The 25,315-nt window shown below is 48.3% G+C and overlaps 1 protein-coding gene across 1 annotated transcript in view; it reads left to right on the top strand.

Annotated features, from left to right (window-relative positions):
- PKD1L1 (polycystin 1 like 1, transient receptor potential channel interacting) overlaps positions 1 to 19,424 on the top strand; it is a 100,039-nt gene extending 80,615 nt beyond the window's left edge. Inside the window, exons 53-55 of the mRNA XM_059397598.1 lie at positions 3,040 to 3,201; positions 4,044 to 4,214; positions 18,328 to 19,424. Of these exons, the coding sequence (XP_059253581.1) occupies positions 3,040 to 3,201; positions 4,044 to 4,202 (321 nt within the window). The 3' untranslated portion in view covers positions 4,203 to 4,214; positions 18,328 to 19,424. The remainder of the gene's footprint in view (positions 1 to 3,039; positions 3,202 to 4,043; positions 4,215 to 18,327) is intronic.
- Positions 19,425 to 25,315: the final 5,891 nt, after the last annotated feature.

The following is a 25,315-nucleotide window of genomic DNA, read 5'->3' as shown; positions in this document are numbered from 1 at the left end:
CCTTGACAATACTCAAACCTGAGCTCTTTGTTTTTTCTTTTTTTCAGTGTTCCTAGCTCCCTGCTCCCTGCTCACCCATCCGTCTGGTCTCCCATCTTCCCACCCATCCATCCGTCCACCCATCTCCCCATCCCTCGCTGCCTCCCTCTCTCCTTCCCTCTGCCTTTCCTCCATGCACCCACCTAGTCTTCCATCCACCTGTCTATCCATCCATCCATCTGCCTATCCCATCCACTCGTCGGTCCATCCGTCCATCCATCCATCCATCCACCTGTCCATCCATCCATCCATCTACCTATCCCATCCACTCGTCCGTCCATCCGTCCATCCATCCATCCATCTACCTATCCCATCCACTCATCCGTCCATCCGTCCATCCATCCATCCACTCGTTTTTTTCATTCATGCACTCCTTCAACAATTGCTTAAAGAATACCTATTCTACTCAGGCAACGGTGGAACAAACATAAGGGGACATGGTCCACATAAAGGAAGACACGTGTATAAACAAAGAATTATAGCAAATTTCATATTTTTGATACCTTTCCTTCATCGGATATGTGGTTTGCAAGTGTTTCTCCCTTTCTGTGGCTTTTCCTTGTTGTTCCTCTAACCATATTTCTTGCAGAAGTTGTTAACATTTGCAGAGGCCAGTTCCTCGATTTCTTCTTGTGTAGATTCCTCTGGTGTCCTATCAGCGAATGGCAACCCCACACTCCCATGTATTTTCTCCTACGTTTCTTCTAGAAGCTTTATGGTTTTCTGTTTCAGACGTAGGTCAGTGGTCCATTCTGAGTCCACGTTAGTGTAAGATACGGGGTTCAGAGCAGGGTGAGTGTTCTTGTCCGTTTGGGATGTCCAGTTCTTGTTGACACCGTCTTTGAAGAGCACATCAGGGGGCACCTGTCTGGTGCTGCTGCTTGAACATCCGGTTCTTGGGTTCAGCTCGGGTCATGATCTTGGGATCCTGAGATCGAGCCTCGTGTCGGGCTCAGAGCTCAGCACACAGAGTCTGCTTGTGATTCTCTCTCTGCCTCTCTCTGCCCTTCCCGCTCATGATCTCTCTCTCTCTCTATCAAATAGATAAGTAAATCTTTTTTAAAAGCATGTTGAATTGCCTGTGTATCTTCATCACGAACCAGTTTGTGGCTTCCGCGAGTCTGCTTCTGGCTCGTCTGTTTTGGTCCACTGACCTGTTCCGTCACAGCTCCACTCTGTTGTGATCTCTGGAGCTGCACAGTGAGTCTTCATGTAGCACAGGCCAGTCTTCCAGATTCACCCTTTTCCAGTCTGGGCTTCTCTAGTTCTTCTGCATTTCCACATAAGTTATAGAATCAGCTTGTCAGCATCTGTGAAACAGCATTTCAGGGTTTTGTTCGAGCTTGCTGCGGATGTGTAAATCAGATTTGGGGAGAACAGACATCTTCCTAATATGATCACCCCAAGAATGCTGTTGGTGTCTCCCATTTATTTTGGTCTTTTTTGATGTCTTTCTTCAATGTTCTGTAGTTTTTAGTAAATTATGTGCTTTTTAAATTTTATTTTTATTGATGTGTATGTATTTATTTATCTGAGGCATCTCCTCCAAGGGAGTGGCATCTGTGGGCGGGAGGAGTATCCCAGGAGCAAGGGTGGTGGTGAGGCCCGTGCTGGGGTCCAGGGTCAGGCAGATGTGGCTTTGGAAACGATGCTTGGAGCCAGGCCTGGTGGGCCCTGGACATCTCGCTAAGATGATGAAGTGCTTGGGCTTTATCGTCAGGAACCAGAAGGCAGTGGTCCCGGGGGCCCTGCATGCAGGAGTCAGGACACATCACAGCCAGCTCCTGGGGCTCGTGTGGCTGGTAGAACAGGGAAGCCTCAGACCCACGTATGCAGTCTGAATGGACGGTGTCCTGTCCTCAGGTACCTAGACGTCCCTACAGGGTTCTGACACGCAGGCAGGGGCCCAAAGGATTTAAGTCTGATCCAGGAAAGAGATATGACCATGAGAGACAGTAAGACACACAAACTGTATGTGGCCATGTCCTGACAGGTGTCACAGCCCAAGCCTGTCCAGACGCTGTGTCTCGGGGCCATCGTCAAGAAGGGAGGAGTGGGGAGCCTGGGTGGCTCAGTGGGTTAAAGCCTCTGCCTTCGGCTCGGGTCATGATCCCAGGGTCCTGGGATCGAGCCCCACATCGGGCTGTCTGCTCAGCGGGGAGCCTGCTTCCTCCTCTCTCTCCACCTGCCCCTCTGTTTGCTTGTGATCTCTGTCTGTCAAATAAATAAACAAAATCTTAAAAAAAAAAAAAAGAAGGGGAGAAGGGCAGGGGTCAGAGGGGGTCTTTTAGTGTAGACGTCGCCTAGCAGCAAGCAGGAAGTCTGAGTCAGACCTCCCAAGGGCAGCAGCATGTTGGAGTCCAGGAACTGGGTAACAGCTGTCTGTGCGATTCTGCAGCATATGCAAAGCAGGCTCTTAAAGGGCCCATACTTGGCTTGTTTGGACTATTTTTACAACAGTCAAATGCTTGCAACTTTGAGTTCGGTGCCCACAGGCTTGTGAGCCTGAGATCAGGTCTCAGCCTGCAGTAAGAAGGAAACAGCTGGGGCCGGTCCACAGGGAGCATGTGAGCTCGTCTTCCTGACTCCTGGCACAGGCGCTGCTCACGGTGGGGTCCCCAGAGCCCGGTGGGACCGCGGAGCACCCCGAAACCAAGTCTGCTTGTGGAAACGCACACCATGTTGACAATCTTCGTCCTCACCTGTTAGAGACTGAAAACACCCTTGAAATATATGCCCGTTTATACAGCCACGTTCATTGTTGGGTTCATCTTGTTGGGGTTCAGTTCTGTGCACAAGAGCTATTTCCCAGGTTTGTTGTTTTTTTGTGTTTTTTGTTTGTTTGTTTGTTTGTTTTTTGGCTAAGCAGTTGCTGTCTTACTAAAAGGTCCTAAAACAGCGTCATTGGATAGAATCTCCATTTTACAGTCTATCACATTAACAAAGCCATGTTTTGCCTGATGACATGAAATCCGTCTGTCTTTTCTTTCTTCTCCCCAGCTCAGAGGGTCCCTCGCGACTCTTGCTCAAAAAAGGAAATCTTTTCAAAGCCAGTCACTCGTGAGCCTGGCCGACCTGACTGCTTATGTGTGGGGGGCAGTCCTGGCCCAGTTGGAAGCGCGGAAGCCACCGCAGGAAGAGGCTGACGTGGCCACGAGGCGTGTAAGCTGCGGGTATTGGACCGGCGAGCACGATCTTTCCTTGTAGAACCTCACTTCTGGCCATTAAAGCACATGGGATTCTGTGCACCCTCTCATCACAGAGCTGTGGCATTTCCCGTGGAAATTCTAGTGCTTAGCAAATGACCAAGCACATTCTCTTCCCTTAACTCATGATATCCTTGGACGACCAAGTTTATGATTCCCGCCCCCTACAACACACACACAGCCACTCTGTCCCTACAGAGCAGCTCTTTGCTTTGGGTCTTGACCACCAGGGCCAAACTTCTCCGCAAACACGGGGACGTAAGTAGAGCATTTGGGCCTGGTCCCCTGACATGACGATAAGCAAAGCAGGTATTTGCACACTGAATGCCTCGCCAGCCTTTGTGACTGGCACTGTGGTGTCCTGCACTACAGTCCCAAAACCAGTCGTGAGTGATGGCGATCTTGGGCTTTGCAGAGGGCTTCACTCTTTGTCATGTGCCTTTATATCCATGCTCATGCATATGACCTGGGGCGTCGGGGATGCATGTGCACACATGTCCATGACCGGGGTGTCGGGGACACATGTGCACACTTGTCTGTGACCGGGGTGTCGAGGACGCGAGTGCACAGGTGTCCCTGACCCAGGACATCTGGGACATGTGTGTACACGTGTCCATGACCTGGGGGGGGGTCAGGGGACTGAGATCAAGAACTCGGGCCCAGCGCCAGGTCTCTGGCTCCAGGGAGCGCCCTTACAAAGCACAACACCATTTAAAGTCGGAACCATGAAATGCTTCAAAAAATGAGGGGAAAATCGTTTCTTGAGGGCATTCACTAATCTGATTTCCTTTGCTCCAGAATCACTACCTGGATGAGGTCTCTGATCTTCTGGACGAGATCCTGTGGAAGATTCACGGTTTGTCCGACAGGCCCCAGCGTCCTCTTCCGCGGCAGCGGTCCGGGGATACAGGAGGGGCCGGGCCAGGAGGCCATCCCTTGGGGGGTGTCTCTGCCTAATGAGCCACTGGGGTAAGCAAATGAGAAATTATTTTTATCGCTCTTCTTTAGAGCAGAAATGTTTTTTATGTTGTAAGGGAGGCCTGACCTGGGGGCTGTTGTAGATCATGAGGTCCCTTTGCATAGATATTCCCTCCGGGTGGGTGGCTGGTGGGAAGGGCGCTCTGCTCAGAGAGGAAAGACTGACTGCTTCCTCTGGGCCAGTGTCACCTGTGACCGCCAGCTTGCGGGGGCGACCGGCTGGCTCTCTGCCCCCTCCCTCTGATTATAGCTGGGAGCGACAAAGGTAGGGAGAACCAGAAATGGGAATTCCATCCTCCCAAACACCAGGAAATATCTGTGCTCCAGGACGGGACCAAGAATCCCCCAAATGTTACCCGCCGCAGAGAAAATTAAGCCAAAGGGGGAGAGGACTCTGCCCCTTCCCAGAACACAGAGTTCTCCCTTCTCAACAGCACACATGGCGGGGGCTAGCAAAGGCCCCTGGTCTGGAAGAAAAGATAATACAACAGCACAGAGCTAAAGGAACCCCCGGAACACGAGTGTTGGGGACACAGGGCTGCGGGAAAGCCATTTGTTGCAGAAGCTGTTGAAGTGGAACCAGCAGAGGGGCTGTTGGTGGCCCAGAGGCCTGGAGCCAGGAGAGGCACGTGCTACGGGCGGGACACGGTGAACAGACACGTGAGTGTCGGGCTCCCATGTGACATGTGATCTCACGGGGCTCCCTGAGATCCAGAGAGACACCGTGCTGCCTAGACTGGCCGCCAGCGGCATCGGCGTGCTCCCTGGCCCAGTGAGATGGACCCCTGTGAGCAGAAGTGGACACGCATGACAAATGCAAATCATGATGGGATGATGCGACCTGCGACCCAAGAAAGTCGTCGGTGAAGATGACTGGAAGGGGACACCTGAGTGGCTCCGATGGTGAAGCGTCTCTCTTTGGCTCAGGTCTTGATCTCCAGGTCTTGGGAGATGGGGTCTGATGTCGGGCTCCCAGCTCAGTGGCGAGTCTGCTTCTCCCTCTGCCCCTCCCCCTGTTTGGGCTCTCTCTCCCCATCTCTGTCTCTGTATCTCTCTCAAATGAATAAATAAAATCTTAAAAAAAAAAAAAAAGATGACTGGAAGGGATGGAGACGGAGACCAGCCCTGCAGAGCATTGCCACACGCAGGTGACACTGCAGGCGAGCTGCTCTCCGCACGCAAGACTAAACGCACGGGAAAGAGCACAGAGCCGAGACGGCAGCTCTGATCACTGGCATAAAACACAAAGGAGAACGGATAGAGTCAAGGGAAGAAAAGGACCAGATGACAAAAACATAAGCTGAGCAAAAGAAAAAGGTAACAGATTCACAGAAAAGAGAGTGAAGGACACGGATGGCAAGTTTGAGAGCATTCTGCAAAATGAGATTAAAAATAAGCAATTAAAATTGATTTTAGGGAAAATCATACACACAGAAGTCAGACAGAGAAGAACATGTGTAAGACGAAGAAAGGACATGAGTCACCTCCCAGCGTCCTCCTCCACCCCCCAGAGAAGAAAGTCGGAACACACAAAAAAATATTTAAAGATATAATTTAGGGGCACCCGGGTGGCTCGGTCGGTAAGCGTCTGCCTTCGGCTCAGGTCCTGATCTGCGAGTCCCTGGACCGAGTCGTGCGAGGGGCTCCCTGCTCAGCGGGGGGCCTGCTTCTCGCTCTGATCCTCCCCTCTCTCCTCCTTTCTCTCTCTCTCTCTCAAATAATAAATAAAATCTTATTAAAAATGTCATCTTGCTGGGGCACCTGGGTGGCTCAGTCGATTGAACATCAGACCCTCTACGTCAGCTCAGGTCATGATTTCAGGGTCGTGAGGTTGTGCCCCACATCGTGCTCCTTGCTGAGTGTGGACTCTGCTTGGGATTCTCTCTCTCTCTCTCTCTGCTCCTCCTCCCCTGGTCATGCTCTCTCCTTCTGTCTCTAAAAAAACAAAACAAACAAAAACAATGGCAAACAGAATCCAGCATCAGATTAAAAGAATAATATGCCGTGATCATCTTTGAGTTTTAAACCAAAGACATGTTTTAATATCAGGAAACAGACTGGTGAACCACCTCCCCAAGAGATGGCAGAGACTCTCATTTGATTTTCCGTGACTGCATTTGATGAAATTTGACATCCATTTCTAATTTTTTTAAAGATTTTATTTATTTATTTGACAGACAGAAATCACAAGTAGATGGAGAGGCAGGCAGAGAGAGGAGGAAGCAGGCTCCCTGCCGAGCAGAGAGCCCGATGCGGGGCTCGATCCCAGGACCCTGGGATCATGACCCGAGCCGAAGGCAGAGGCTTAACCCACTGAGCCACGCAGGTGCCCCCCATTTCTAATTTTTAAAACATACTCTTCATTGATATAATTCAAAAATCAGACCGTATGTCAAGTCAGGGCTACGTGTCAGTGGTGCCATGGCCAAGAGCTTTCCACGGAGTCAAGGACGAGGGGAGACGGTCGGTTCAGAAGTCCGACGGGAGCACTTTGTCGGGGTTTCCTGGTCTCGTTCCCGGAAGCGCTGCCCGTGCTTGCATAACTATCAGCACATAGCCTCACTCACAGCGGGGTCGCTGGGGTTTGCCGGGATCCGAGCGCACAGCGCAGCCTACGGTGGGCCCTGGGATGCACCCCAGCCTGTGCCGTTCAGACCAGTCCTGAGGCTTGAGGACAACTGCACTCCATACCCACAGGGGTGCAGGGGTGCCCATGGATCTCAGTTCCTGCCCCGGGACCTACTGGCCCCTCACAGGAGGGGACCGGGAATGTGCCCGGCCTTGGAGCAGACCCGGCAGCCCCTCTTCTGTAGGTCGTGATCCAAGCAAACAACCCGCTTGAATTTCCTAACTGCAGGGCAGCTATTTTTCTGTCTCAGCCATTAATAATTAAGATTGTATCTGCGTGCACTGGGAGGGTGGGATGCCCGGAGCTATGCAAGCCGCCTGCTCCGCACACGGCCCTTTGTCTTTTCCAAGTGACTCAGCGCAGAGCCAGGGGCCGCCCGCCTCCGCTCTGGTCCTGGCCCGCTGGGCAGCCGCAGGTGCCTTGGCCCGCTCTCGGCTCGTCCGCGTCCATCCACCGGGGCAGAGCTGCACCAGAGGCCTTCGCCCCGAGTCCGGCCTGATGCCCGAGACCCGCCACTCTGCGGGAGTGACCAGGCCACTGAAACTCGGTCACTGCTTCAAGAGACAAGAGTGGTTTTTCCTGCCGATTTGCCACGCGATTCACTTTAATGGGTAGAGCTGAGACAGGCAGGAGCCCTCTGACCGTGGGTTATGTCGGCTGAGCAGCTTGGTCCTTCTCTACAAGGAGGTGCCGTTCCTTCACACCCATCGGCGGGGGGAAGCTGGGCGATTGGCACAGCCGTGGAGGAGCCCAGGCTCACTTTGCACCTCTGTGGACGTGGGGGGGGGGCTGCTGCCCCTCCACCATGGCCTCTGCCTTCAGAGAGGTCCGCGTGTGCTCCCCGTGAGCCAGGGACCGTTGGGACCCAGGGGGCCATCAGACTGTGGATTTTCGTCCCACTGCTTCCCTTAACTTTGCCAGTTTGTGGGCGACTTTAAAAGATGTTTGGAAGACTTGACTTTCCTTAACGTGCACAGCATACAAAGGTCACAGGAACCTGTCCAGGAAATTTGCTGAGCTTTCCCCTGATATCCAGGACTTTCCAGGACTTTTTGTGGTCCTTAATCGAGTTCCACAAACCCAGCTTTCTGGACTCATGAACACATGAAACCGGAATCCTTGAGAAGAAAACAGGTTATAAAGGGTTTAAGGAATTACCTTCTTGGCTTATGCACACAGAAGTAAGGGCACCCCAGAGAGGCAGGCAGGACGTGCTTGAGTAGCCACTGAGCGGTGGCCCCGGGGCAGTGACTAGGGTCCTGACCCTCAGTGTCCGCCCCGTGAAGCAGATTCTCCCAGCGCCAGGCTTCCTACGTCATCGTTCAACCTGGGTTCGTGTTCACTCACCAAGTACGGCGGTGGCACAGTTCCAGCAGCTGGGAGCAAGGGCCTGGTGATGTCTGTGTCCCCCGAGAAGACACAGTATTCCTGGAACTTGGAAAATATGAGTCTTCGAATTGGGGACAAAGTTCTGAGTGACTCCAGTGCCCACTTGGATCGGCAGCAGGACGTGCCTCTTCATGAGAGGCTGCAAGTGGCCATTCACGGTGCAGACCCTGGGGTACAGTAAGGTCTCAGGGTATGCAGCTGGCTCGGTCAGGGGAGCACACAGCTCTTGGTCTCAGGGCTATGAGCTCAAGCCCCACACTGGGTGTAGAGATGATTTAAAGATAAAATCTTTTAAAAAGACAATAAAAAATAAATTGAGGGGCACCCAGGTGACTCCAGTCAGTGAAGCATCTGCCTTTGGCTCGGGTCATGTTCCCAGGGTCCTAGGATCGAGCCCTGTGATGGATTCCCTGCTCAGCGGGAAGTCTGCTTCTCTATCTGCCTCTACCCTTCCTCCTTCTTGTGCTCTCTCTCTCTCCAATAAAATCTTTAATAAGTAAATATTCTCCTTTAGGATTTTGATGGAGAACATAGGCATTAACCTCTTTGATATCGACCACAACAACTTCTTTCAAGACACGTCTCCAAAGGCAAAGGAAACAAAAGTAAAAATGAACTTGACTTCATCAAGATCAAAAGCTTCTGCACAGCTAGGAAACAGTCAACAAAATAGAGAGACAACCCACGGGATGCAAGAAGACATTCTCAAATGACAGTACAGACAAAAGGCTGATATCCAGGATCTATAAAGAACTCCTCAAACTCAACACTCAAAAAACAGATAATCACATCAAAAATGGGCAGAAGATGTGAGCATACGTTTCTCCAAAGAAGATATACAAATGGCTAATAGACACATGAAAAAAATGTTCATCATCACTAGCCATCAGGGAGATTCAAATCAAAGCCACATTGAGATACCACCTTACACCAGTTAAGATGGCCAGAATTAATAAGACAGTAAACAACAAGTGTTGGAGGGGATGTGGAGAAAGGGGAACCCTCTTACACTGTTGGTGGGAATGCAAGTTGGTGCAGCCACTTTGGAAACCAGTGTGGAGATTCCTCAAGAAATTAAAAATAGAGCTTCCCTATGACCCTGCAATTGCACTACTGGGTGCGGAAATATAAAAGGGGCAGAATGTTAATATATGATTCCAAGGAGAGGTATTGGAGCACACAACTGAACTATTCTTGCAACTTTTCTTGTACGTTTGAGAAGATTCCAAGCAAAAAGCTTTACCCCAAAGATTCAGATGTAGTGAAAAGAAGGGCCATCTGTACCCCAATGTTCATAGCAGCAATGGCCACAGTCACCAAACTGTAGAAAGAGCCAAGATGCCCTTCAACGGACGGATGGATAAGGAAGATGTGGTCCATATATACAATGGGATATTATGCCTCCATCAGAAAGGATGAATACCCAACTTTTGTATCAACATGGACAGGACTGGAAGAGATTATGCTAAGTGAGATAAGTCAAGCAGAGAGAGTCAATTATATGGTTTCACTTACTTGTGGAGCATAAGGAATAACACGGAGGACACTGGGAGAAGGAGAAGAGAAGTGAGTGGAGGGAAATTGGAGGGGGAGACAAACCATGAGAGACTGTGGACTCTGAGAAACAAACTGAGGGTTTTAGAGGGGTGGGGGTGGGTGGTTCAGTGAGCCTGGTGGTGGGTTTTAAGGAGGGCACAGATTGCACGGAGCACTGGGTATTACACACTAACAATGAACCATGGAACACGACACCAAAAACTAGTGATATATTGTACGGTGACTAACATAATAAAAAAATAATAAACAAACAAACAATGAGGTTTCCTAGGAAAAATGCGCTCCCCTGAAACTCCCAAGATTCACTGGCTACGTGAGCAGAAGATTCATCCTGGATGTGACTGAGCTGACTCAGCATCCCCGCGGGTCTGTGTACCCCTCTTCTCTCAGGGCTTTCTATAGAGTCTGGTGCTCAGTAAATATATAGTAATCGGTGATTGGTCAGAAGAAGCTACTAGAGTATGTATATGGGTAGAAAGCGGAACGATAAATGGGGAAGAATGTTAATATGTGATTCCAAGGAGAGGTATAGGAGCACACAACTGAACTATTCTTGCAACTTTTCTTGTACGTTTGAGAAGATTCCAAACAAAAAGCTTCTGAGATGCCTGGCTAGCTCAGTCAGTGGACAGTGTGGCTCCCAATCTCAGGACTGTGGGTTCGAGTCCAATGCTGGCCCTAGAGATGGCTTTAAGAAAAAAAGAAGAAGGAGGAGGAGGAGAAGGAAGAAAGGAAAAGTCTCTGTTGAGTCACTCCATGGCAAGAACACAACATGCCAGAGCCACAGCTGTGGGTGTGATTAGCTCTGATGCTTTTTGTCGTTTTCTAAATTTTCTGCATGCCTAAGTACATCTGGGAATTTTTCCCTTCCGTGGACCTCACAGGAAAAGCTAGTTGAATTTAGGAGCACTATTCAGATATGACTTACAAATGTGTAATATATCAGAAGTGCAAAGAACCAGACAGAAATGGTCCAGCAGACAGTCCTCAGAGATAAATTTCCTCTGCTTTCAGGATTCTACGTACGTCTGCCCGTGATAACTTCATGAGATGGAGCGCTGTTGTCAGAGCCAGATCATTCCTTCCTGGAAGACCCGCTCCAGCAAAGCTGGGATACTACTGTTAATGCCTTTTTCAGTTTGATGTGTGCTGAGGTAGCACTTGAGACAGGATGGATAGAAACCTGGATGTCTGTGTGACCATGGAAACATAATTTATTTGCTTGAACCAAGTTATCTTGTAGCAGGAGCCAAGAAAGCTGGATTCCTGAAGACGAAATGGCGCTATAGGCTGGCTTCCTTTCGCAGAAGTTTCTGTTCTAGCTTAGAGTCTCTCAAACTACAGTTATGTCCCCAAATAACAAGCAAAATACTGCATTTGTTTCCCAGGGCGGCTGCAATGAGGCCTCGGAAACACGAATGTGTCCTGTCAGGGTGCAGGAGTGCCAGGATCCCAGATAGGTGCCAACGAACTCCACACTCTCTGAAGCCATTGGGGGGGGGGGTCGGCATCAGGCATCTCCCTCTCCCCGCCCAGCTCCTCCCCTAGGGGACCCCCCAGGTCCTGTTTTCCTGGAATGTTCCCGTGCACATGTCTATGTGTTTTATAAGGATGTGGTCACCTGGGGTCAGGGTCCCCCATGGGACCTCATCTTGATGTGATCATCTACAGAACAAGGTCACGTCTGCAGGCACTGGGGCGGCCCCTCAATGTCTTTGGGTGGGGGACTGATCACAAATACCTTTGAGCAACTGTCGCTATTTGAAGACAAAGGCTCTGTCATTTCAATTAATTTCAACATTTTGAGGAATCTCATTCCACTGAGGTGATAAAGGTAAAACAAAAATTTCACAAACTTTCTATTTTTTACTCCGCATAGATCCCCCTGTGGGGAGGCTTTCCTAGGACTGATGTTTGCGTGTTGGGCCATCTTGATTATCATAAAAGCTATGGAAGGAATGAATCATCTGAGTTCTTGGACCCTGAAAAAGATCAAGGGATAACCAAAAAATGAATTCTTTTTGCCACTTGACATGGCAGTTTAAACCAGGAGCACGATGGGGCACCTGGGGGGCTCAGTCGGTTGAGCATCTGACTCTTAAGTTCAACTCAAGTCATGATCTCAGAGTCATGAGATTGAGCCCTGTATCAGGCTCCATGCTCAACAGGGAGTCTGCTTCTCTCTACGTCTCCCCCTGCCCCCCACTGCCCCAGCACTGTCTCTCAAATAAATAAGTAAATCTTAAAAAAACACAGGTGCGCAACTGAGCCTCCCCCTGAAACCATGGGTATCTGTGTACCACACCTTTAGCAAAGGATAACCCCGTTTCCTGGTGGCTTGGAAGGAAGTGTCTAGCCCTGGTAGATTCTAACCCAGTGGTTCAGAGGGGGCACCTGGCACTTGGGGATGTGTTCATAACATCGAGGTGTGAGGCATATAATTTGCAGTGGGACCAAGGGGAGAGGAAGAGCAGAAGCCAGAGCTTCCCCGCCGGACCCCACTCCCCCTTTCTGGCATCCCCAAGTCTTTCATCTTTAAAGAGGAAGGGTCCTAATTATAGCAGCCACCCTGGGCATGTCAGACCCAAGAATTTCCCCACTCACTGCCCCAGGGTGACAATGTATGGGACTAGACCTGCAGAATTAGAGTGCTTGAGGAAGGGAGCCATGGAAGTCTCTGGAACTGGGGACCCCTATTCCAGGCCTGGCCACCTTCTCTCCAATGTCTCGCACTGCCGTGGATTGTCTGGAACTGGCTGAAGAGCATGAAAATACTAGCCTTTGGTCTTAGAAAGGTAGAGCCCTTAGGAAGACTCTGTGCAGTGAGCAGAGCTCAGCTGTTTCCCAGAGACACATGCTGACCAAGGGCACCTTCATAACTTAACTGCATCTCGTTTCCATCATCTTCCTGGCCCTGTTGTCAGGCAAGGAGCTAGGAACCTGGATCATCAAATTTCAGGAATGTGAGCTGACCTTTCAATGGCCTTAGCATGCCCAGTGCCCTCCAGATGATGAGCAGGTTTGTTCCCAAAGCTGTGGGTGGCGACGTTTATAATCCTCAGAGATGGCTGATTTCTTGGAAGCTGAGTCAGAGGAGAGGGGTGACTATGCCAACTCAGGAGAGTGAGGTGGGGCAGAGCGTCAGAAACAGAGGTCATGGGGACAGAGCAGAGAACCTAGAAATAGAGCCACACAAACATGCCTGACCAGTTTTTGACAAAAGGGCAGAACAATTCAGGGGAGGAAGACCAGCCTTTTCAACAATGGTGCTGGCATGACTGGACAGCTAGGAGCAAGAAAAAAGAAAACTGTGCCCCAACCTGCTCCTCACACCCTAGACAAAAAATTAACTCAAACCAGATCAGGGACTCCAGTGAAAAATGTAGAACCACAACATTTTTGAATAAAGAAGAACTAAAGAAGTAAATCATCACAATCCATAAGATCAAAATTTAAAAAGCTTTGATCTCTGAACCACCCCGGGAAAAGGGTAATCAGGCAACTAGAGACTGCAAACCACATTTCCAAGAAAGGACTAGTATCTAGAATATATAAAGAACTCCCAGAACTCAGCATTAAGTTACACATAATCCAGATAGAAAACAGACTGAAACACCAATGGACATTTCACCAAAGAGAATGTCCAGAAACTCACGAGAAGACATGAGCCTCAGCAGCCGCCAGGGAGACGGAGAGTGAGACCAGAGAGCATCACCCCTGCACCCATGACAATGGCTCAAGTTAAACTAGTGACACTAAACGGGGTGTGCATGCAGAGACCAGCTCTCTCCTCCATCGCTGGTGGGGATGTAGAGTGGTACAGCCCCTCCGCAAAATAGGCAATTTCTCATAAAATGAAACACGAAAGCTTGGGATCCGGGAATGGTACCAAAAATTATACATTTATCCCAGAGAAATGGAGACTGGTGTTCACACGAAAACTTGTGCATGCACTTTCCTAGCTTCCTTGTAACACCCCTAAGCGGAGAAACCTCCCTGATACATGTCCCTGACGAACAGCTGAACCGTAGGACCTTTGCCCGTGGAGCCCCACACAGCACAGAAGCAGCACAGGGTGTCCTTGAGTGCAGCAACGAGGGTGAGTCTCCAGGGAATCATGCTGACCTCAAGAGCCAAGCTTGGGTTCCATAGTCTATGGGCTTGTTTATATAACTTGCTTGAAGTTGGCAACATTATAGAGTTGGGAGAGCAGACTCTGGAGCAGGAGGGAGAGACGTGCAGCTAGAATAAGGCAGCAGGAGGGCCCCTGGGGGTGGAATGTTCTGTATCTTCACCATATTGGAGGTCACCTCCCAAGCTGAAACTGTTCTGTGGTTGCACAAGACGTTACTATGAGGGAACCCAGGTAAAGTGTTCATGGGATCACTTTACAAGCTTTTATAAGTTTGGGGTTTATCCTTTCCCTCCATTATCTTACCAGGGTGAAAGTTCCAGAGCATGGAGACATTTGCCATCCTCCAGGAGGTGATTGTCCCAAGTGCTCTGATTTCTGCCTAATGAGGTCCAGCCCTGTTTTGGGCCCCACACCATCTGTTTCCACTTCCTGTTGTACCAAGACTCAGATGGGGGAGATCCTGTGCCATGGTGGGTCCTAGAGAGGCCCTCTTGGAAGCTCAAAAACTCGGGATTATTTGTGATCAGAGCAATGTTTGTGTCAGTAACCAGATATCTGCAGAGGGAACAGGATCAGGAAGTGTGGGTGGAAGAAAGATCAGGGCATTGGCCAAGCCTGAGAGATAGAGGAACTCTGCCTACAGTGGGAACCACCCCCCTGACATAGCTCAGCGAACGGGCAGCTTGCTCCTTACCGAGCTACACATTTCCGCTACGAAAGGCTCCCCGGCATCTGAATAGCATCAGTACCCCAGAGCGAGATGGACGAAGGGAAGCAAGTCAGCCTGGGACCATGCAAGTTTGCTGTCCATGTGCACGGCTCAGTACTTGGTCTCTGCTCTCGGGCAGCCCACTTGGCAGACAGGCAGCAGGCAGGCTTACTGGCGGGACATCTGTTTGCAGGGTCTAATTTCTTCGGGATCCACGTTTGCTGCCCTCACCTAAGAAATGAGGGGAAATCCTTGGAGTGCTAGGCAGGGCCGATGCTGTACTTCCGGGGTGCTCTAGACCAGGTAAGTTAAACCATGAGAGCGTACTGTCAAAGCCCGCTGAGATTCCCCAAGGGACAAATGTCCTGACTGAATTACTAACATAGCAGCTTGTCAGCTCTGCTCATGTTTAAAAAGATATAGTCACTAGTTTGTTCTATTCGGGCTAAACTCCTTCCAGATAGTCTTGCCTTGCATTCCAGGTAGGTCTGGTTCAAGAGCAGAGGTGCCTCAGAGGTCGGTAGGAGCCACCACAGCTCCCGGTGTCAGGGACGGTGGTCAGTGTGGGGAGGTCAGTGCCCATGCCCATGCCCAGTGCAAGGCGCGGTGAGAGAGGAACTTGTCAGTCACTGACCTATGTACCAGGGATACAGTTGCATTTCCAGTGCCCTTGTCCCTCCTCCAGATTTAAATGCACTGGAAATTGACGTCTTAGGTCAAAGCCCTCAGCACATCAAAGAACAGAAGGGGCTTTATTATTTGCAGGAGAAATACTTTTTTCATCTCACCCAACTGTAAACTATATTTTTTGATGATGCCGCCAGCCCATCTGCCATTGCCCAGCCCCCACACACGTCTGCCATCACCCCACCCCCGCCGTCCCCATCTGACATTTCTCTGAGTACCTTCAGTTGCCTGGTGACTCCTGGCGGTCACCAGGAGTGACCTGGCCCTGTGGGCACTTTCGTGTCTCGAGAATGATAAGCAGGAGTCCGGGAGTAGGATGGTCAGAGAAGATAAGTGCTGTGCTGCGGGGGCTCCGGGAGGCTGGTGTCCCGTCTCCTTGGCCCGGCGGGGGTCATCGGGTCACAAAGAACCAGCTTCCGTTTCATTGCCTTTCTCTGTTCAAGGCGCTGATATCTGTCCTGATCTTTAGTATTTTCTCTTTCCTGCTGACATTAGGTTAAACTGGTTCTTCTTGTCCTTCTTCAGACAGAAGCCGAGGTCACGGGTGGGAGACGTTTCTTCTTCCCTGTTAAAAGGGTTTAGTGCTGAGGTTCTCACACAGGCTGTTAAAGGCCATGTTTTCATTTTCATTGAGTTGAAAATGCTTCCTGATTTCCCTTTTGGCTCCTTGTGACCCCATGGATTATTTAGAGGCATGTGTTTTAGTCCGCCAAAATCACGTCAAAATCAGTTACATAAGGACATCCAGAAAATCCCCCAAATTTGGGGGACATTCCTTCAAGTGTTTTCCTGACCTCAAGCACCTGTCAGGCCCCCTGACGTTGTCCCACAGCTCACGGGTGTCCTTCTCTCTTTGTGTTCCATTTCCAGTATTTTAAATCTTTCCTTTGCTGGTGTCTAATCTTCTAAATCCCGTCAGCATATACATTTATATACGTACACACATCTTCTCTCACACTTTATAGTTTTCCTCTCTAGAAGTTTGGTTGTGTTTTTTCCCCCCCCAGATTTATTTATTTATTTGAGACAGAGAGGGAGAGAGCAAGCATGGTGGGGGGGGGGCAGAGGGAGAGGGAGAATCTCCAGCAGACTCTGCCCTAAGGAGGAACCCTACATGGGGCTCCATCCCGTGACCCTGAGATCATGACCTGAGCCGAAACCAAGAGCAGACCCCAACCCACTGTGCCACCTGCTCCTCATCAGTTTGTTTTTAAACATATCTTCCATGTCTCTATGTCACTTCTTGAACATCTAGAAATCTAGTTATAATAAGGCCTTCAGTTTAGACCCGCTGACTCCAGCACCTGTGTCCCTCCACACCGGCTTTAACTGTTGGATTTCTCTCCTCATTCTGGGCCCATTTCTCCGCAGCTTCACGTCCCTGCTGTACCAGGCATGTGAACTTCACCTTGCTGAAGGCTGGATACTTTTTTGTCTCTGCGAAAAGTCACGAGCTTTGTTCTGGGATGCAGTTGAGTTCCTTGAAAAGACTCGGAGCCCCTTGACTCTTGCTTTGAAGACGTGTGAGGCAACCTGGTTGTTGCTGCAGAGACGAGGCCCTTCTGAGTGTCCCACATGAGGACTTGTAGACGCAACCATGAGTGTGTTGTGACTGGAGCCAGACCCACAGCTGCCAGCGGCTGGGGGCAAACGGGGGGTTGCAGAGCTACAGGCTTCCGTCTTGGTCAGTCCAACGGGCCAACTCGTAGGCCATTGTCTTAGCTCACATTTCTTTGATTGTTGGTGAAGTTGAGCATGCTTTTTAATGGGTGTTGACCACTTTTTTTTTCTTTTTCTTTTTCTTTTCTAGTAAATTGTTCATGCACTTGACTCACTTTTTTTTTTTTTTAAGATGTTTTATGATTTCACATGAGAGCGAGAGAGAGCATGAGCACAGAGCTGGGAGGAGGAGAGGCAGAGGGAGGGAGAGAAGCAGGCTTCCCACCAAGCAGGGAACACGATGTGGGGCTTGATTCCAGAACCCCAGGATCATGACCTGAGCCGAAGGCAGAGGCTTTACCATCTGAGCCACCCAGAGGCATCTGGCCCATTTTTCAATTGGAAAAAGTATTTACTTTTGTGTCTGATTAAAGGAGATCTTTATTTAGTAAGTGTCTTAATTTGTTAGGGCAGTCAGAGCGCCGTCACGCAGATCGCATGGCCAGGATGGAAACGGATCTCCTCCCTGGGCTGGAGGCTGGAAGTCTGAGATCGGGGTGTGGGGATTGATTGTCTCGAGGCCTCTCTCCCTGGTGGGGAGACACCATCTTCTTCCTCTGTGTCCTGACCTCCTCTTATTAGGACACCAGTAAGATGGGGTTAGCGCCCTCCAAACAGGCTCATTTTGCCTTATTCATGTTTTTGAAGGCTCTATCTCCAAACACGGTCACGTTCTGAGGTGTGAACATGGACAGGGCTGTCAACCCCAGGGCGATGCAGATTAGCCTGTAACACTAAGAATTCTAACTATTCTACCTACTTCATTTTTTGCCTTTGAAGTTCTTGTTGATGGCAAATACAGCAGACCATCTCTATGTGTATGTACATATTTTGTTGTTGCTAGCCGCATGCCAGCCACTGCTCGAAGTTTTGTTCTGTTTTGTTTCTTTTTTCCAAACATTAACGGGCTGAGTCTTCACACAACCCTGAGAAGTACGTTTTATTAGCATTTGCCTTTGTGTCGGGGCACAGAGAGGTGAAGTAATGTGTCCCAGGTCCCAGAGTGAGAAGACAGGGACGCTAGCATGTGAACCGGGCTCCAGGGTTCTGGAACCTGCGTTCACACACCGGCCTGTCCTGCCTCTCGAGGGGAGCAGAGTCCACAGAAACCTCAGCCCGGGATGGACTCAGCATCTGCCCTTGGGGTTCGCTCCACAGAACCTTCCCCATCCTGACAGTTCATAACACAGATGCATCTATCCGCCGGCCCCTTATCTCAGGTGCGTTTGGAATTTGTTTCCATGTAAGATGGTTTTCATTTTTTCTTTTTGGCCACCAGGCACAGAGGGTGGACGGCAGCCCAGTGCCCCACCAGGGTGCTCTCGAATCCCTGCCGACATCCGGGCTTTACAAGGGCAAGAGCCAAGCTTCCAGGAAGGCGCCTATGATCCCCGTTCCCACAAGTGTATGGAAAGCGAAGTCACAGTCAAGGTCTGTCTGCCGCTAGACCATCCCTCAAAACTCCCTTCCCAACAAACAGTTCACGTCGGGATAAGTTTCCAGCTCTGCCGTTTTCCAGACAGTTCCTTTCCCAGCTGCCCTGGAACTACAGGTTGCTGTATTTGTTTGCTTTTCTGTTTTACTGAATCCGTCCCGGTATCAGAAGACTCTCGTCTTATTTTGTGAAGTTTCTCTTCCTGCTGCTGAGTCTCCGTTTCTGTAAGTTAACACATAAATCTAAAACATGCAATGGATGGACGGGGATGGGACCTCCTGGGTGGCTCGGACTCTTGATTTCTGCTCAGGTCATGGTCTCAGGGCGGTGAGATCGAGCCCCCCAACTGGGCTCCCCTCTCAGGAGATTTGCTCGGAATGCTCTCTCTCCATCTCCCTCTGTCCCTCCTGCCCTGCTCCCTCTCAAAGAAAGAAAGAGAGAGAGATATAAAGAGAAATAGAAAAAGAAAAAGAAGAACAATTGGATCAGGATGGGATTTTGATTTTTAAATAGGGTTTTTGAAATACAGTCCTCATGTTGTAAAGGTAGCAATTGAATCTTGCTAGATTAATGGCTATCATTTTTGTGACTTACTAATTCAATATAAAATGATAATTCAAGCAGAACCTTTGAAGTTGGCTGGGTTGCTATTTTGAACGCATTTAAAAACCTCCATGCTCTTTTTGCAGCTTCCTGGGGTACAAAAAAAAAAGAAAAGAAATTTGAGGTGATGACATTGTGGTGATCATTTGCGACATGTATAAATGTCAAATCATCGCACTTTACACCTGCAACTAATGTAATGTTATGTGGAAATTATGTCAATAAAAACATTACAGTGGGGCACCCGGGTGGTTCAATGGGCTAAGCCTCTGCCTTCGGCTCAGGTCATGATCTCAGGGTCCTGGGATCGAGCCCCACATCAGGCTCTCTGCTCAGCGGGGAGCCTGCTTTCTCCTCTCTCTCTGCCTGCCTCTCTACCTACTTGTGATCTCTCTCTCTCTCTCTGTCAAATAAATAAAAAAATATTTAAAAAAAATTACAATGTGTAAGATTAAAAAAGTTTTTTAGAAGTATTTTTTATTGCAAACAGTGAATTCTATGTATTTCTGGTTTTCTTTATTCTCTTTATGCCCAGCCTCTCTCCAAAAAACGAAATGAACAAAATCTTGAGGTAGTATACAAACAAGGATGTCAGTACTGCACAGTAGTTGATGAACCAGCTGGGGAAGAAAAGCCATGGAGAGGAAAGCAAACAGTCTGTTAAGCGTCCGACTCTTGGTTTCTGCTCAGGTCACAATCTCATGGATCATGGGATCAAGCCCTGAGTCAGGCTCCACAGTTGGTGAGGAGTTTGCTTTGAAGATTCTCTCTAGCCCTCTCCCTCTGCCCCTCCCCACCCCACACTCACTCTCTCTCTTTCCAAAATAAATGAATCTTGAAAAAGAAAAGAAACCAAATGAGATTAAAGTAAGCTGTGTACCTATCTAGGAGGTGGGGATGGGAAAAATGACAGGCAGAAAAAATAGCAAGTGCAAAGGCCCCAAGGTGCTCCCCCCTCCCACCTGCAACACAGTGACAGAGAGACAGGGACAGAGAGAGAAGAGCAGAGAAGGGAGAGGAGGTACAAAGCTACGTAAGAAGACAGCCAGCAGCTAGGGCATGCGGAGTCTTGAAGATACAGTAGGACTGTGAATTTTATTCTGAGTGTGAGCAGGGAATGGCATGATCAACATGTTTTTAAAGATCTAACTCTTGCTGTGTGGATAAGAGGCTGTAGGGGAGCAAGAGATGAGGGAGGAGGGAATGGCTGGGAGGCCATGGAGTAACCCAAGCAGAAGGTGGGGCTGGTTTGGTGTTGGGTAGCAAATGGCTGGCTCGGGGAGCTCTGTGTCAATGTAAAGCTGTCAGCCTTTGTGCATGGAGTGGGCCTCGGGTGGACAAGTCAGGGTGGCCCTGAGCGGGGCCGTGAGCAGGAGCGACTGGTAAAGTGATGGAATGGGTAGTTGACATGTCCATGGGGAATTCATGGTGTTGAGACCATTGGTGTCCACGTGTGTGAAAATAAATTAGATCCATACCTCACACTACAAGAGATGAGTATGCTCCCAATGTGTCTGAGACCTACAAGCAAAAAGTAAAACTTTAATATTTTTAAAAGAAAGATTACTGTGGTCTTATTTATAGCAGAAAAAGATTTTTAAAAATCAGACACAGAAGCAAAACTCAAAAAATTAAAAATAAATTTTATTACTTAAAGCTTTTGCCCAGCTTCATTGAGATATAATTTACCAATAAAATTATAAGTATTTAAGGTGTACAACATAATGACTTGGTACACACATGCATTGTGAAGTGATTGCAATATTAGCTAACTCACACATCCGTTAGCTCACATACTCATCATCTGTGTGTGTTAACTCAAGATCTACTGTTTCAGCAAATGTCAACAATACGATGTATTATCATTAACGATTGTCACCATGCTGCACAGTAGATCCCTCTAAATTATTCATTTTATAACTAAAGGTTTATGCCCTTTGACAGTTGTCTCCCCACCTCCCCTCCCCTCCAGGGAAAACAGAACAACATTCTGTTGCAAGTGATGTTCTTCCTACCATAACTGACAGTGGATTAGTATGCACCATGTACAAAGAACACCAACATGTTGTTGCAAATGAAAGAACTTCCTTTTTGAGGCCAAATAATATTCCCTTGTACATAAACCACATCTTCTTCTTTATTTATTTTTTATTTCTTTTCAGCATAACAGTATTCATTGTTTTTGCACCACACCCAGTGCTCCATGCAATACATGTCCTCCCTAATATTCACCACCTTGTTCCCCCAACCTCCCACCCCCCGCCCCTTCAAGACCCTCAGATTGTTTTTCAGAGTCCATAGTCTCTCATGGTTCACCTCCCCTTTCAATTTCCCCCAACTCCCTTCTCCTCTCCATCTCCCCATGTCCTCCATGTTATTTGTTATGCTCCACAAATAAGTGAAACCATATGATAATTGACTCTCTCTGCTTGACTTATCTCACTCAGCATAATCTCTTCCAGTCCCGTCCATGTTGCTACAGAAGTTGGGTATTTGTCCTTTCTGATGGAGGCGTAATACTCCATAGTGTATATGGACCACATCTTCCTTATCCATTCATCCATTGAAGGGCATCTTGGTTCTTTCCACAATTTGGCGACCATGGCGATTGCTGCTATAAACATTGGGGTACAGATGGCCCTTCTTTTCACTGCATCTGTATCTTTGGGGTAAATACCCAGTAGTGCAATTGCAGAGACCACATCTTCTTTACCCAGTCATCTGCTGATGGACACCTAGGTCATGTCCATGTCTTGGACAGTGTGAATAATACTGCAGTGAACATGGGGCATAGAGATCACTCTGAGATGGTGACTTTATATCCTCAGGATAAATAACTAGAAGGGGGATTACTGGATCATGGAAGCCCTATTTTAACTTCTTGAACCTCCATGCTGTTTCCATGATGGCTCCACCAATTTACATGCCCCACAAAAGTGTACAAGGGTTCCCTTTTCTCCACATCCCGCCAACATGTGAGGTCTCTTGTTGTTCTGAAAACAGCCATTTTCTGACGGGTGTGAGGTGTACCTCGTTGTGGTTTGGATTTGCATTTCCTTGATGATGACTGATGTTGAATATCTTTTCATGTGTCTGTTGGTACATTTCTATGTCTTCTTTGGAAAAATATCTATTCAGTTTCTTTGCCCACTTTATAGTCAAGTTATTTTCTTGTTTGCTTTTTACTACTAAGTTTTTACTACTTTTTACTACTAAGCTGTGTTGTATAGACATATCTGTTATTAGCCCCTTATCAGACGTATGTTTTATGAATGTTTTCTCCTGTTCTGTAGACCGCCTTTTCATTTTGTTGATGGTTCCCTTGCTGTGCAGAAGTTTTTTTAGTGTGAAGAAGTCTTCTTGGGTTTTTTTTTTTTCTTTTATTGCTTTTGCTTTTGGCGTCAAATCCAAGAAATTCATCGCTGGGACCAATGTTGAGAAGCCTCTTCCATAGTGATGCCTGGCGGGCTCAGCCAGGTAAGCATCTGTCTTCAGCTCGAGTCATGATCACAGGGTCCTGGGATCAAGCCCCACATCGGGCTTTTTGCTCAGTGAGGAATCTGCTTCTTCCTCTCCCTCTGCTTCTCCCCCTGCTTGAGTGCACATTCTTTGAAAAATAAATAAAATCTCAAAAAAAAGAAGAAGAAGAAGAAGAAGACTCTTTCCTATGTTTTGTTTTTGTTTGTTTTTTTCCCCCCTAGGAGTTTTATGCCATCAGCTTTTACACTGAAGTCTTTAATCGATTTCAAGTTATTTTTTGAGTGGTAGAGGTCCAGTTTCATTCTTCGGCATGTGGATGTCCGGTTTTTCTAGTATTATTTATTGAAGACTGTCCCTTCCCCGTTATGTGTCCTTGGCATCCTTGTCAAAGATTAGGTGCCCATGTCTGTGTGGATTCATTCCAGGGCTCTCTATTCTGTTCATGTCTGTGTCTGTCATGTTCATGTCTGTTCATGTCACGTGTCTGTTAGTATATCAGTACCGTATACCTGTATAACATAGTTTGAAATCAGGAAGCATGGTGCCCCCAGCTCTGTCCTTCTTCAAGGTTGCCTTGGTTATTCGGGGGTCTTCTGTGGTTCTGTGTGAATTTCAGGATTGTTTTTTCTATTTCTATAAAAAACACCAATGGAATTTTGATAGGGATTGCATTAAATCTATAGGTCATTTTGTGTAGTGTGGGTATTTTAATAATATTAATTCTTGCCCTCCAAGAACACGGGATATCTTTCCATTTATTTCTGTCTTCTTCAGTTTCTTTCATCCAAGTCTTATAGTTTTCAGAGTATAGATTATTTTACCCTCTGGTTAAACTTATTCCCCTAGTGTTTTATTCTTCTTAATATTACTATAAGTGGGATATATTTTTTGTAATTTCTTTTTTCACCTTTCAAACCTTAAAAATTTTCTCTGAAACTAAAGCCTACAAACAGAGTGCAGAGACAGCCATGGGGTGACAATGAATTAGTATGAAGCATGTACAAAGAACACCTACAAATCCATGAGAAAAAGGCACATCCACAAAAACGGGCAAAGTGAAAGGACAAGGGACACAGCCATCAGTACAGCAACAACCGTACAAGGAAAGAACAGAGGTTCAAACTCATCAGGAATCAAGGAGCCATTAAAATAACCTGCCCTGCCACTCCGTACCTCTTAGTTATGCACAGATTAAAGTCTGTGACGACACGATCATTTGCCAGGGAACAAAGAAGGAAGAAAACCCTTGTGTGGGAAAACACACATTCCTATAACCACTGCAAAAAAACTACATGCTGGGAAGCAAATCTTCTGGGGGTGCCTGGGTGGTGCAGTCCGTCAAGCATCTGACTCTTGGTTCCAGCTCAGGTCGTGATCTCAGGGTCCTGGGACTGAGTCCTACATTGGGCTCCAAGCTCAGGAGGAGAGTCTGCTTCAGATTCTCTGTCTTCCTCTGCCCCCTTCCCCACTCACACTCCCTCTCTCTCTCACTCTCTATCTCAAATAAATAAATCTTTAAAAAAAAAAAAAAAAAGAACAATTTTCCATGGCCTGTGTGAGGAGACCACTGGTGGCGCTCTGTGTCTATCTGAAGAGCTAACATTGGGAAGCTTTGGGAGGAAGACACGGTCCTCCTTGGGCCCTCTGTTCCCTTCCGTGCCTCGCTGGCTGTGCCAAGAATGCAAAGCCTTGACTGCTTTTGACCCACCATTTTTCAAAGCTGTGTTTGTGGGAAATAACCACGAGGAGAGGTCACCCCAGAACAGAGTGACAGATATGTACCACCTGCTCTGCACCCACAGTGTTCCAAGGTCAGAGGCCCTCTCTTGAATGGAACCTGCAGCATCTGCAGCTGTCACCTGGCCATCTGTGGTCAACCGGTGGGTCCTGGGGGTGGGGAACCTGCGCCCACACCCTGGCCCTCTGGCTCTGCTTTGACTGTGAATAACAGAGTCTTCCGTCTCTGACCCCAGAACCTCGTGTCTTCCAGAGACCTGAAACTGGGGCAGCCCAACTTGCTAGCCAGTAAGTAGGTGAGATTCCGGACCTTTCCCAGTTCTTGACCGAAGCCACCCAAATATTCACCGTTACCACAACTAGACTGTGCAACGCCTGTGAAATGAAATGCTCCGCACCCATTAAATGAAGTGAATTATGCTTCATGTGTCAGTATTATTATGCTGCACAAGCATCATGTCCGGTGGACGCGAGCTCACTACAGAACGATGCGTTCTCACACAAGCTCGGGCCTTTGCTCTGGACTGGGTGTGGACACGGGCATCCGTAACTGAGTAGAGTTTCGCCCTGGGCGTGAGAACAGCTGTTGAAGGACAGCGAGGGCAGCACAAAGGGCTTCTCTGTGGGGTTTATTTCTTAGTGAAAACAGACACAAATATGGCAAAATAGTAGGATTTTTAAGGTGGGCAAGTAAGTGTTTGCTAGGCTTCTCTCTAAACTCTTCTGTACATTCAAAATGTGCGGTGACTTAAAATGCCACTGGTGATGGCCTGATCAGCCTCGGACCCCAGCCCGGCCTCACGTTTTCCTTCAAACATGAATTTCTGTTCTTGCAGTTGCTGAATTGATGCTTCCAAGGGTCATACATGCTTCTGAGAACACCTTCCAGCCCGGCGGCCTGGGAAAACCATCATGAATTGGCCAGGCCAGGAGGAAATCCAGTTTTTTTAACTTGTGTTAAAGAGATAAAACCCCAAACCCAGAAGCTCCATTAAAGTCCTGACAAGGAGGC

Source organism: Mustela nigripes, chromosome 4 (assembly GCF_022355385.1).
Source record: "Mustela nigripes isolate SB6536 chromosome 4, MUSNIG.SB6536, whole genome shotgun sequence".
Taxonomy (NCBI): domain Eukaryota; kingdom Metazoa; phylum Chordata; class Mammalia; order Carnivora; family Mustelidae; genus Mustela; species Mustela nigripes.
Note: the sequence above shows the minus strand (reverse complement) of the source record. Positions and strands in the feature narration are given on the sequence as shown.